We start from the raw sequence: 13,378 nt of genomic DNA, 5'->3' as shown, positions 1-13,378 counted from the left end.
ATAGTTATTATTCTTTATCACGCTCATATTGTCCCATTGTGGCCAGTGGAGCCTTTCAAGTTGTCTCCTGAGTCCTTTTAACACAAATCTAGTCATTTATCATTGCTTCCTTGTGTTTTAGTATGAAAAAAACTGTTCTTGGCTCATTGTATATAATTTTTGCTCCTAGAGAAATGGCTGGTTGCTTTTAGTGGGAAATAGTATTAAGAGAACACATTCTGAGAGCCAAGGGTGCATTTTTATTTTTCATGCCTGATAAAGTTCTATTGTACTAAAGTACTATAATTTATTTAACCATTCCTCTATATTGTCCATTTATGTTTTCTATTTTTAACTTTTACAGAAAATGATATTAATGTTGTGATAAGACACATATATTTTTGAAACTAGCTGAAAACGCCTATTTCCTTAGAAGTTATTCTCAAAGTAGAATGTTTGGACCAGTTGGTATGTAACTTTTAAAATGTGACTAATTGTCTTCCAGAAAGGTGGTGACAATTTACATTCCTACCAACAGGGTATGAGGGTGCCCATTTCCCTGTACCATTTCCAGCTTCGGGTATTCTGGCTTTTTTTAAACTTTGCCATTCTGATAGGTATAAAATAACACCTAATTTTTCTTATGTACGTTTCTCTGATTACTAGTGAGATTCAACATCTTTCCATGTGGTTTTTATGCATTTTTAAGCATAGTTTTTATATTTTGAAAGACCTTTTGTATTATAATTCATTCTATTAACATTTTTGTTTGCCATGTGTGCTGCATTTCCCAGATTTTAATTTGTATCATTTATGAACATCTTTCCATGTGTAAAAAATAATGTGTTACATCTATCAATTATTTTCTTTTTGGTTTCTGGCCTCAGTGTCATGCTTAGGGATTATAAAAGTACTTTTAAATACTAATGTTTGTAATGTTTGTAGTGCTTTTTACATCCATTATTTCTTTTTTTTTTTTTAATTTCTTTCTTTTTTTTTTTTGGCTGTGTTGGGCCTTCGTTGCTGCACGCAGGCTTTCTCTAGTTGTGGCGAGTGGGGGCTACTGTTTGTTGTGGTGCGCAGGCTTCTCATTGAGGTGACTTCTCTTGTTGTGGAGCACGGGCTCTAGGTGTGCGGGCTTCAGTAGTTGTGGCTCACGGGCTCTAGAGCACAGGCTCAATATTTGTGGTGCACGGGCTTAGTTGCTCCACAGCATGTGGGATCTTCCCAGACCAGGGCTTAAACCCGTGTCCCCTGCATTGGCAGGTGGATTCTTAACCACTGCGCCACCAGGGAAGCCCCCATTATTTCTTTAAAGCCTCACAGCAACCCTCTGCTATAGGAGTCATTATCATCACTTATACATGAGGAAAATAAGCCTGAGAAAGGAAGCAGGTGTTACCCAGAGTTAAAGTTAGAAAGCAGAAGAGCCTAGCCTTAAACTTGGGCTCTTTGACTCCAAACACAGTCGGCCTTCCCTATTTGTGGATTCTGCATCTGAGGAGTCAACTGACAGTGGATCCTAAGGATTCAACCGACCGCGGATCCAGGGGATACTGAGGGCCGACTATACTGAGTCATTTTATATAAGGGACTTGAGCATCCGTGGATTGTGGTATCTGCGAGTGGTCCTGGAACTAATCCCCCACAGGTACCAAATGACTGTACTGTTCTCTCCTCTCTAAAAACAAATGAGAATTGGAGTAGCTTATAGAAGAATCAGCAAATATTAATAAAGATCTGGATATTTTTTATTGAATGAATGCATCTCCATTTACTTTTCACTTCATTTGGAATACTAGAAAAAAAAATCAGTGTCCAGATATTATTCTGGAATAGATCTATTAAAAGGCATAGTTTCTGGATAGTGATGTAGTCTGTGTACCAATGCAGATCCTTAAACTGTTTTTTAATGATCTGAGACAAGGTAAGTACAGAAATTGAAAATAAATGTATGGAACCATTTTTAGCCATGTGACGGTGCTGTGACATCCAAGCATATGGTAAGTGTGCTTATCTTGCTGTGTGTGCGAGTGTTGTTGATCTTGTGAGTCTCATGTAGTACAAGCCGCATACTAGTCATGCGTTAGGGGACTACCTATCTGTCCATAAAAACATAAGAAATCTCAAATTGATTCTTCACTGCAGATAGCTTGAGAAGCACTGCCCTTGGTAGCAGGTACTACTTTTTGACCTGGACAGGAACTCGGTAGGACACAGACAGGCCTTCGGAGCCGTCGGCCCGGGAAGGATCTCAAGCTCTGACCGTCTCTTGTCCTCACTGTCTCGCAGGCGGTGTGCCTGTACCAGACCCTGGGCAACCCCCTCAGCAAACTCACCACACTCAACTGCATGCACTCCCACTTCATCCTGTCCGATGATGGCACCGTGGGCAAGTATGGCAATGAGATGAAGCTCAGGAGGAACCTGGAAAAGTACCTCTCTCTGCAGAAAATACACAGCCGTGAGTACCACAGGGGCTCAACCAACAGGTCCTGGCCGGGGGCCTTGCTGTGGAGCAAGGTGCTCCATTGCCATCTGTACAGGGTAGAGAGGTCCAAGCCGGCCCCTGCCTTAAGTTAACACCTGTGAACCCTCAGTGAGAAGAAAGCAGGATATGAAATTGTGGGTGACAGTCAGAAGAGAGGAAGGGATCTTGCGGGACAGCAGAGGGGAGGTGTCAGAGTGGAGACTTCAGCAGAGTCTCTGGGAGTCCTTAGGCTTGGATGGATAGAGGGAGAAAGTAGAGAAAGAATTGATTTGGGAATGTGGATGGCTGAAAAGCCGTAAAGAGACTAGCCTGAGAAGAGAGGGCTATGAGCCTTGATAGTCAGGGAAGATGACATTTCTATGTGGGTGGCGTGGCTTCAGTCAGGGAAGGGGTTGAAATCAGGACTTTTAGAAATAAGGACCTTTGAAGGTATGTTGTGACATGCTGGCAGTGGTGCTTTGGTAGTGCCTAAGGAGGAGGAGTGGGGGGCAAAATCAGTGAGTGTCCTTGGGCAGAGAGGTGGGAATCCTTAAAGGGAGGAAGAGGGCTGGATGCTGCCTGGAGAAATGGAGACTCTGCATCCAGGGCAGCAGAAGGTGGCCCCTGCCTCTTTTGGTGAGTTAAATCTTCCACAGACTACTCCTGCCCTTTAAGCGGAGATGCCAGGGAATAGGAAGATTCTCAGGAGGCTCAGTCTTCTTCAACCTCTGACTTTGGGCTGAAAATGCTGAACATCCTTTGAGTTTTTGGCCCAGATTCCCTGAAGCAGCAGATGTAGTGAGGTCAGATGGATCAAAGCTCTATTTACTGCTTGTGACCTTGGGCAATGAAATTAGCGTCTGTCAAATTGTTCTCTTAAAAAAAAAAAAAAAATTGTTCTCTTAATACAAGACAGAAGAAACTGTCTACCTGTACCTTTTGTTGTGAGAATTAGAGGGGATAAAATATGTTAGGTGTGCTCAGAATAGTATTGGGTACATAACATGTCCTCAACAAATGTGTTTCTTTCTTTCCTTTTATTCTCCTTTGGTACAGGGGGTCGTGTGCTGGTTGGGGTGGGGGTACAGAGAGGGACTCTGGGAATTGTTGTCAGTCATTTAGAGCTTAGTGTGAATGAAGTTTGGAGGCTCATTTAGGTCAGGAAGGGGGAGAGAGGAGCAGGTATGTGGTCCTCTACAGGGTGGGGGTGGCTAGTGGGGAGGAAGACCCACAGAGGAGCGGAGAAGGAGGGCAGGTCAGAGATTGCCCTGAAGGAGAATCCCTGAAGCGAGGGCCCTGCAGGGCTCTGAAATGTCAGTTACCTGAAATGTCCTGTTGCCTCTGATGACCTGGGCTCACCACCTGTGCTCAGGGATTCTGTGCAGCGCTACGATGTGTGTCCCAGGAGAGCAAAGTCTCTGTCTTTCTTATTTCCTGCTGATTCTCCATTTATGAAAACAGCCCTGATGAATGAAAACAGCCCCGAGCTTGCATATCGCCATATGCCATTCTACATTTCTACTTTCAAAGTCCTTAAAATTTAGGATTCATTTGGAGGGTTTTGCTGTCCATGGAGAGAGAATGTGGAGTCAATTTCAGTGGATTGGTAATATTTATTATTCTATGGAGAACTGACAGGAAAACAGCAAAAACAATAAACCACTTACACACACACACACATATACACACACACACACATATACACACACATGCATGCACACACACAAGAAAGAAAGAAGGAAGGAAAGAAGGAAAGAAGAAAGGAAGAATAAAAGGGAGAAAGGAAAGGCAAATGAAAACAGACCCCAACAAACCCAAAATTCTTAGGTATCAAAACTGATCTTCACACCTCCTGTGCTCACTAGGGAGGCTTTCTGCCATAGTTGTATTTGTCTTTGATGTGGTTAAAAATATTTTCTTGATTTCTTTCATTTCTTTTCAACTGGGCTTCTTGGAGTCCCTGGCAAATCCTTGATGTTCACAGAAAGCACTTACCAAAAAAAAAAAAAAAAAAAGGATGACTTCATAAAGTTGCTGTAGAAATCCCTTTGAAATGTGGCCAATGTCAGTTCCTGTTCTGTAAGCCTCTGAGGATGGAAAGCATAGGATCAGCTCTGTATGTCTTCGTAATCCAAGTCTTGGTGGAGAAGAGAGCCCTTTCCTGGGATGCCTATTCTAAGAGCCTTTCATTGGAGCTGTAATGTTGTATTCCTGCCTAAACTGGGAGCCAGGTGTAGAGGCAGCTCTCTCATGAGATTTGTCAGCAAAGAACTTCACGATTTTTTTAAAACAAATTTAATTAATAGCATCAGTAAGATCCTTTTTGTAGAAAACAATCATAAATATATTTATATTTATTTTTGTGAGGATTAGTTATTGCTTTAAAAAAGATGTATCTAACAGAAATTGAATTATTTTCCCTTCTCCTGCAGAATACCCTTACTGATTTCTTTTTCTGATGATAAAAATGTTACATACTCTCACATTCAGATAAAGAAAGAAAACATAGAAGAGAAGGAAGGGATAGCTTTCTGTAATCTTACTATAAAAAATAACCATTGTTAACTTTTTCACCTGTATGTTTTCAGAAATTTTCTGTGTACACACAGAGCAACATTTAAAAATGAACACTGGGATCATATAATATCTTTTGTAGCCTTCCCTCCTCTTCCACTAAACATGGTTGTATTTCCATATCAGTAAGCATAATTGAGCACATATTTAATGACTGCATAGTATTTCATTATATAGGATATGAGATTCTCTTTAAAAAGTTTTTTTTCCATCCGTTTCAATAATTCTATAATTAATGACATTTTCATCTAAATTTTCTTCTATTACTTTTATGCCTTAATAAACCATCGTCACCATTTCATTTAGCTTTTACAGGACAATGTTGTTAAAAGAACCCTATGACTATCAATTGGTGTATCTTTCGTCTGATGTTTAGTGATAAGGAGAAAATAATAAGGAAGTGGAGATATGTGGAAAAGGAAAGAAGTATAATGTCAAAGCCATTAAATAGACTGAATGAGATATTTGGTTGCCTGCTAAGAGGCCCACCCTTAACATTTGTGGAGTCAGGACAAAGGTTACACATGGAAACCCACATACTATTTGTTTAAATATTTAAAAGCTTTAAATCAAGCTAACCAGCAAAAATAACAAGAGAATAATGTTCAATCCTTTTACTTTTGTACATGTAGCAGGAAGGCCAGGTTTGAGGTCAGAGTCCTGGATTTTTGGGAGTACTAAGCCAGAACGTGGAGATGAAAGAGAACTATCACCTTGGCCCCTGGCCTACAGGTCACTCTCTGCTTCTCTTCCCACCTTTGGCTCAATCTCGCGATGTCCAGGCTTCACACACGTTGTCACCTGGACACCCCAGCCTATATGTCCAAGCTCTATCCACTTCTCTCCTCCTCCCCAAAGCTGCCTCTGACTTTGACAAGTATATTCCTGGGGCAGAGGTTCAAGCAGCCCCTGGAAGCAAGAATTTTGGGGTCTTGGGCAATCTAATAAGTAGGAGAGGGAGCACAGGCTTTCCTTGAACCTTGACCCTATAGACTCCTCACTGTGAGGAGAAGGACATGGTCAGAGGAGGGCGCTGTAGAACATGGGGCCCAGAGTAAAGTCCTCTGTCGCTCAGGTGTGAGCATGGTGTTGCCTGACAATTTTCCTTCTCTTGGAAAAAAAAAAAAAAATTGATTTAAATATATCAATACACATGTGGTGTAAAAATTAAATCAAGTAGGAAATCTATGGAATAAACAGTCAACATTTCTCCAAATCCTCCCCTCTCTTCTTTACTATTAATAATTTGATATATATCCTTCCAGAGTTTTCTGGTTATTTATGTAACATGTTATAGATATGTGCATATGTATATATAAAATATATACCCATATATATGGTTTTAAAATTTTAAATAGGATTTTAAATAGGACCATACTGGGCATATCATTTCTGTAACTTTTGTTCACTTAATATCTTTTTAAAAAGAATGACTCCATGGTCTTTCCTTTTTTTGTCTTCCTTACTTTAATAAAGTAATATGTAGTCTGATAAGAAAGCCAAATAGTGAAAAATGGAATAAATTGAAATATAAAAGTCTTTGAGGTTTACCCATCCCATCTTGTTCTTAGAAATAACCACTATTCAAAGTTGATTGAACTGGCAAAAGTTTGATCATTTTTGGAGATGAGTGATGGATACATTGGGATCCATTATATCATTCTGTTTTCTTTTAGATATGTTTGAAAATTTCCACGATAAAAAGTTAGTTTCTTGAAGACTACTACTTATTATTATTATTATTTTTTAATTTATTTATTTATTTTTGGCTGTGTTGGGTCTTCGTTTCTGTGCGAGGGCTTTCTCTAGTTGCGGCGAGCAGGGGCCACTCTTCATCGCGGTGCGCGGGCCTCTCACTATCGCGGCCTCTCTTGTTGTGGAGCACAGGCTCCAGACGTGCAGGCTCAGTAGTTGTGGCTCACGGGCCCAGTTGCTCCGCGGCATGTGGGATCTTCCCAGACCAGGGCTCGAACCTGTGTCCCCTGCATTGGCAGGCGGTTTCTCAACCGCTGCACCACCAGGGAAGCCCTATTATTATTTTTTAATTACCAAAAGCCTTTAGGTAACTTTTTAACTGGGAGAAGATGCTCTCACCATATTTGAGTTACTTTTATTTAAAGTCCAAGCTTCCGGCTTGGCCTTGAACTAAGCAAGCCTGAGTCAAAGAAGAGAGAATGGCTAGTGCAAGCAACAAATACATGTGGTAATTGAAAGACTTGTGTCTGGTAACCAGAATTGCTGATGGGGTTCCTTTGTAACAATTTGATATTGTTTGTCATCTGAAATAGGCTCAAGACAAGGAGTGCCTGTGGTGGGGCTGGTGGTGGAAGGTGGTCCCAATGTCATCCTCTCAGTGTGGGAGACTGTGAAAGACAAAGATCCAGTGGTGGTGTGTGAAGGCACAGGCAGGGCTGCCGACCTCCTGGCCTTCACTCACAAACACTTTGCAGATGAAGGGTGAGTTGTTGAGTCTTCATTTCTGAAAGTATGCTCTTTATTCTTCCATTTTAGTTCTTTAATTTCTGCTTTCATGTAGGCCGGATATCCTTAGAGGACAGAGACTGGAATTCTCTGGATATCTTGGAGGACAGAGGTTGAGACTGGAATTCATTTTTCAGTGGTTTTTGTACTTATTAAGCAACACCAAAATGCCCTCCAGTGATGCAAGTTGCTATTAGCTTAGCTGAAGAATGGCTGGCCTCTAACAAGGACCTTGAGCCCTGTCTGAGCTTAGGGAAAAAGCATTTCCAGGGGGAGTGAGGGAGGAGACCACTGTGGCCCCAGATAACCTTTAAATTCAATTGCCGTTAGTAAAAATAGCAGAAATTGGGGAAATCAACATCCTGACATTTTTGTCGCATATGTTGTACTTAGTTGAAGTTTTAACTCTTTCTCCTTTTTAAACAAGATGGTAGTTTTTCTCTATCCATCCCTATACACATTGTGATTCTTCCAATTTCAAAAGCGTGATATTTCTGCCAGGTAAGTAAATACAGTGCGTACAAACTGAAATGTGGACCCCACTCATTTACTTAATAAATATTCATTCACTGCTTATAATTTCTCTCTGACAACTCTTCTCTTACAGTTTCTCTCCCCTTTCAGCCCTGCTTCCACCCTGTACCCCCTTCCTCTTCTATTACACCTCTCTCTTTCGTTTTGCAGTGTCAGATTCTTTGAGAATATTTTGCCCGTAATTTCTGGAGATTCACAGACCCTTGGAAATCTATCAGCTCGAGAACCCTGCCCCAAGTGCATTCTTCCCAGGAGCATGGCAGCTCAGTCCATTCTCTCTTTCAATTCAGCCTTCTCCTCGTGCTGCTGCTTCGCTTTCCTTCCCATTCATTTGTCTCTTGGCAGTCCTGTCCATAGAAACCTTCTCCATCACATGGGACAGACGCAGGGATGTTGTACTTGTACTGATGTTTCTGGCTTGTCCTCTTCTCTGCACTGTGTCAAGTCACGACCATTTCTCTCTCTCCCAGGACCCTGCGTCCTCAAGTGAAGGAGGAGATCATCTGCATGATTCAGAACACTTTCAACTTTAGTCTTAAACAGTCCAAGCACCTTTTTCAAATTCTGATGGAGTGTATGGTGCACAGGGATTCTGTGAGTATGATGAGTTGATGACTCAACTGACTTAAAAAATGCTAATGTTCAACAATTGTAATATTTATTTTCACAATTTTTTTTTTTCATTTCTTACTTGATTATATATAGCTCTACAGAACTTGACCTGTAAGTTGAGTAAACTTGACTTCTTGTTTCCTCCCGCCCTCCAACCATGCTTCATATTCCTGACCGTACCTGGGAAAAAGCACTTAGACAATATAACAGTATTACAGAAAAGTGATTGAATTTAGTGAAAATTACATGTAAATATTTTCAGAGGGTAAAGGAACAGCTCCATGTCTTTAATAAACTCAAGTCTGCTGGCTTAGATGACTCTATCACAGTATCCTCAGTATGTCCCATAGGAGATCATTGGGGATGCACTGGACAATGGAAATATGTGAATAAACTCTCAGATGGAAAGTAGAGGCCACGAACTTTGGGCTATGAACATAACATAGATTCAGGAAAAGATTTTAGTGTTTTAGGGTACTTTGATCAAAATTTTTATCAGTGATTTGGATAATATGTAGCCGACAGTTACATTAAATATGCAGATATGTCATATCATAGTGATCTTTCCAGAATTTGAAGGCTAGACCAAATCATACAAGATTTTGGTAATATTAAAGCACCTTCCCTCAAAAAACCAATTGAACAAGTTCAGTCTAGACTAAGCATGGCTAAACAGATGTGAAGAACCCTTTGGGATTTTGGTTGACCTAGTAACAACGAAAATAACAACCATGTCTACAATTAATGGTGTGCTTTCCAATATATTTTTTCACGTGAAATAGCCCCATGAGTGAGTTCAATATGGCAGTGATTGTTTATTTCAGTTTCAGAGATAACGAAGCTGAAGCCTAGAGAATTTAAGTGATTTGCCCAGAGTCATGCAGTTATGAAAGAGTAGAACTAAAACTGGGGGCTTCCCTCGTGGCGCAGTGGTTGAGAGTCTGCCTGCCAATGCAGGGGACACGGGTTCGAGCCCTGGTCTGGGAAGATCCCACATGCCGCGGAGTGACTAGGCCCGTGCACCACAATTGCTGAGCCTGCGCGTCTGGAGCCTGTGCTCCGCAACAAGAGAGGTCGCGATAGTGAGAGGCCGGTGCACCGCGATGAAGAGTGGCCCCCACTTGCCGCAACTGGAGAAGGCCCTCGCACAGAAACGAAGACCCAACACAGCCATAAATAAATAAATAAATAAAATTAATTAAAAACAAACAAAAAAAGAACTAAAACTGGTGCTCAGAGTTGAAATCGTGTGCATGATCTACTACATTTTATATTCCCCACAACAGTCAGTAGGTTAAGAAAAGGATATATTAAAGGCATCACCCTTATATTTGTCTCCTCCTGTCATCAAGGAGAGTAACCAGGGAGCGGTGTAATAATCAAGAGGGAACTAGAGAAGGCAGCTAAGGGTTTGCATGTTATGGAAAGGTTCTCGACTCCTGCACAGTTGAGGGTTGATTTTATTCATGCACATGGTGGGGGGCTGTTAGGTAGAGGGGCTGTTAGCTTGAATTGTAGAAGAATTCTACCTTTATGAGACCTTAGAGATTATTTAGTGGGTTCCTCTCATCTTGTGGGTGAGGAACCTGAGATGCAATGGTTTTAAGATATTTACCCAGGACTGACAAGTTAGTGGCATATCTGGGGCTAGAACTTGCCAATCTTGGCTCTTTTTTGTTGAACAGGTCCCTTTACTATATATTTTCATCTGTAAAGATTGAGATACATTCATTAACAGGAGAAGACCTTTTATAATCATAAATAATGTCCTTATTTGTGTTAAAAAAATCAGTCACGTGCCAGGATGCACTGGAGGCTTTGACGTTGTGAAGACTTTCTTCACTGTCCATTGTACTTGCTCACTGGGTGCATTGTAATTGCCTCACTTATTTTATGACAAATCCTTGAGGATTCATTTCTCATTAAAAAGCAAAAGTCTTAGTTTCTAAAGCTAGGTGAACAGAAGGATCTCATTTTGTATTCTTTCAAAATGAGGAATGGTTTTCTTTACATGAGGAATTGACACTGAGTTTCTTTCCATTATAGCATGTGAATAGTAAATTAATGTAATAATGTTCTTTCATGCATGTTTCCTCTAAGATACTTGGAATTTTTCAGTTTTTTTTTTATCCCCTGAATGTGTACAATTCGCCTTTACCCTACTTAAAAGTTTTCTCTCTTATTAGTAAAAAAAAAAAAAGAAAAAGATTTTTTTTTAACTCTGTGTGATTTTTGACATTAATGATGAATGTTCCGCGTAATTCATTAGCTCAAGAGCAAATTTTGTGGGTACTTTTGAAAGCATTTCTTTGCTAGTCCCCAAAATGTATGGCTTTCTGTTTTTCAACTGTTACAGATTACCATTTTTGATGCTGATTCTGAGGAGTCACAGGACCTTGATTTAGCAATCCTAACAGCTCTGCTAAAGGGTGAGTGTCTAAATAAGGTTACAATTGTTCCTCCTTCCCTCTTTTCACATTCTGTGGCACTTTGTGCTTTTTATGTTGATATCATAAACAGAATATGTGATTCCTTTCTTTTACCCTAGGCACAAATTTATCAGCATCAGAACAATTAAATCTGGCAATGGCTTGGGACAGGATGGACATTGCCAAGAAACATATCCTAATTTATGGACAACATTGGAAGGTATAATGAAGATGAAGTTATTTGGAAGACCTATGTCGTGTGTTGGTTTGTTAGGGAGGGACAAAAGAGAGAATTGGAGGAGAGATAGGTTGCTTTGGGGACGGGTGTGGGGGTAAGGTAGCACCTCTGATGCTGGGTACACACCATCGCTAAGACATTTCTCTCATCTCCTTTGCCTCCCTGAAAACATTTTTTCCTCTGGCTCTGCAGCCTAATTGAAGCTGACAAAGGAAGTTGGGGGAAAGACAAATGGAAGGATTTTTTATTTACTTTTTGAATGGGCAGATTTTTATACTGTTATTCAAAACTTAAAGTTTATCTTATTTTTTTGCATTAAAGTGTAATGCATGCTCACAATAGGAATGAGTGAAAACAGAGAAAAGCAGGAAGAAGAAAGATTACTCATAGTGCTAATGCTAATCACCATTAACATTTCATTTTAAAAAAATTACACTTGTGACCAGACCATAGGTCTGTTAGTTTGGGGTTGAACTAATTTGTGCACATTGTTTAAAACATCAAGTGGTACTAAAAAGCTACCAAAAAGACAGTAGTTCCCTGCCCTGCTAATCAGTAGAGCCAAGCACTTTTGACATTTGGACTGTTCTGACATTTATAAATCTCCGTATTTCTAAATAATAAGTCATATTGCTGTTTTCTGATTAATTTTAGAGAGCTCTTAACATTTCTGTCTGTGCCCTCCCTGCTGCAATCTGGACTGGTTGCCTGCTATTCCTGGTGCTGAGCTGTCATGCTTCATCATCTTGGAGATTCCCTCCTTTGTTAGAACCCCTGTTTCCTGTATCCCCTGTTTTCCTCTTTCTTGGTTTACTCCTTTATTTGATGATGTGTATCTTGCAGTAACTTCCTGAGAAAGGGAGTATGGGAGATAAAAATTTTGAGGCCTTATATGTTTGGATATATTTTAATTCAAGATGGAACTAATTTTCCTAGAAAATTTTGAATGCTTAGCTTCCGGCACCCAGCAGTACTGTTGAGAAGTAAAAATCGTTCTGTTTTCTGATCCTTTGTTTATGACCGTTTCTTTCTTCTCTGGGAGTTTAAGAAAATCTTCTCTTGTTCCAGTGTTCTTAGATTTCACAATGATGTGCGTCGTTATGAGTTTTTATATCCATTACACTGGGCGCTTGCTTTCAACTTGGCAATCATGTGTTTCCTTTCTGGGGAGTTTCCTCCCCTGTTTTCTCTGCTCTCATTCAGGAATTTTATCATTTAAATGTTAGACCTATGGACTGCTCCTCTAATCTTATCTTTTCCTTTAATCTTCTATATCTTTTCTTTGGTAGATTTCCTCAAGTTTAATTTTTCACACCTTGTATGTATCTTTTTGTTTCTGATAGCATATTATTAATTCCTGAGAGCAAATATGTTGTCTTTTTTTAAAAATTTTTATTTGTTTATTTATTTATTTTCTTTTTGTGGACATATGTTTTTATTTCTCTACAAGTGAACTGCTGGGTCATAGGGAAGGTGTACATGTACCTTTTTTTTTTTTGATAGATCTTTATTGGAGTATAATTGCTTCTCAATACTGTGTTAGTTTCTGTTGCACAACAAAGCGAACCAGCCATATGCATATACATGCCCCCATATCCCCTCCCTCTTGAGCCTCCCTCCCACCCTCCCTATCCCATCCCTCTAGGTGGTCACAAAGCACCGTGCCTATCTCCCTGTGCTATGCTGCTGCTTCCCACCAGCCAACTATTTTACATTCGTTAGTGTATATATGTCGATGCTACTCTCACTTCGCCCCAGCTTTGCCCTCCCACCCTGTGTCCTCAAGTCCATTTTCTATGTCTACCTCTTTATTCCTGCTCTGCAACTAGGTTCATCAGTACCATCGTTTTTTTTTTAGATTCCATATATATGCGTTAGCATACGGTATTTGTTTTTCTCTTTCTGACTTACTTCACTCTGTATGACAGACCCTAGGTCTTACCATCCTGAATATAATATCTTCTTTTGTTTTTTTGAAGCTATTAATGATAGTTCTTTTGAAGTTTTCTTCTTCCTGTTTTGTCTGATTCCTCCTAGTTGACGTTTTCTGGTCTGTTTGCC

General features: G+C 40.1%; 1 protein-coding gene across 1 annotated transcript in view; it reads left to right on the top strand.

Annotated features, from left to right (window-relative positions):
* The window catches only part of TRPM6 (transient receptor potential cation channel subfamily M member 6), a 207,705-nt gene that overhangs the window by 115,077 nt on the left and 79,250 nt on the right, over window positions 1-13,378 (top strand). The window contains exons 10-14 of the mRNA XM_036855993.1: window positions 2,272-2,443; window positions 7,312-7,480; window positions 8,509-8,632; window positions 11,007-11,079; window positions 11,199-11,299. Of these exons, the coding sequence (XP_036711888.1) occupies window positions 2,272-2,443; window positions 7,312-7,480; window positions 8,509-8,632; window positions 11,007-11,079; window positions 11,199-11,299 (639 nt within the window). The remainder of the gene's footprint in view (window positions 1-2,271; window positions 2,444-7,311; window positions 7,481-8,508; window positions 8,633-11,006; window positions 11,080-11,198; window positions 11,300-13,378) is intronic.

The sequence above is a fragment of the Balaenoptera musculus genome, chromosome 6 (assembly GCF_009873245.2).
Source record: "Balaenoptera musculus isolate JJ_BM4_2016_0621 chromosome 6, mBalMus1.pri.v3, whole genome shotgun sequence".
Classification (NCBI taxonomy): domain Eukaryota; kingdom Metazoa; phylum Chordata; class Mammalia; order Artiodactyla; family Balaenopteridae; genus Balaenoptera; species Balaenoptera musculus.
This window is presented reverse-complemented; position numbering and strand designations above follow the sequence as displayed.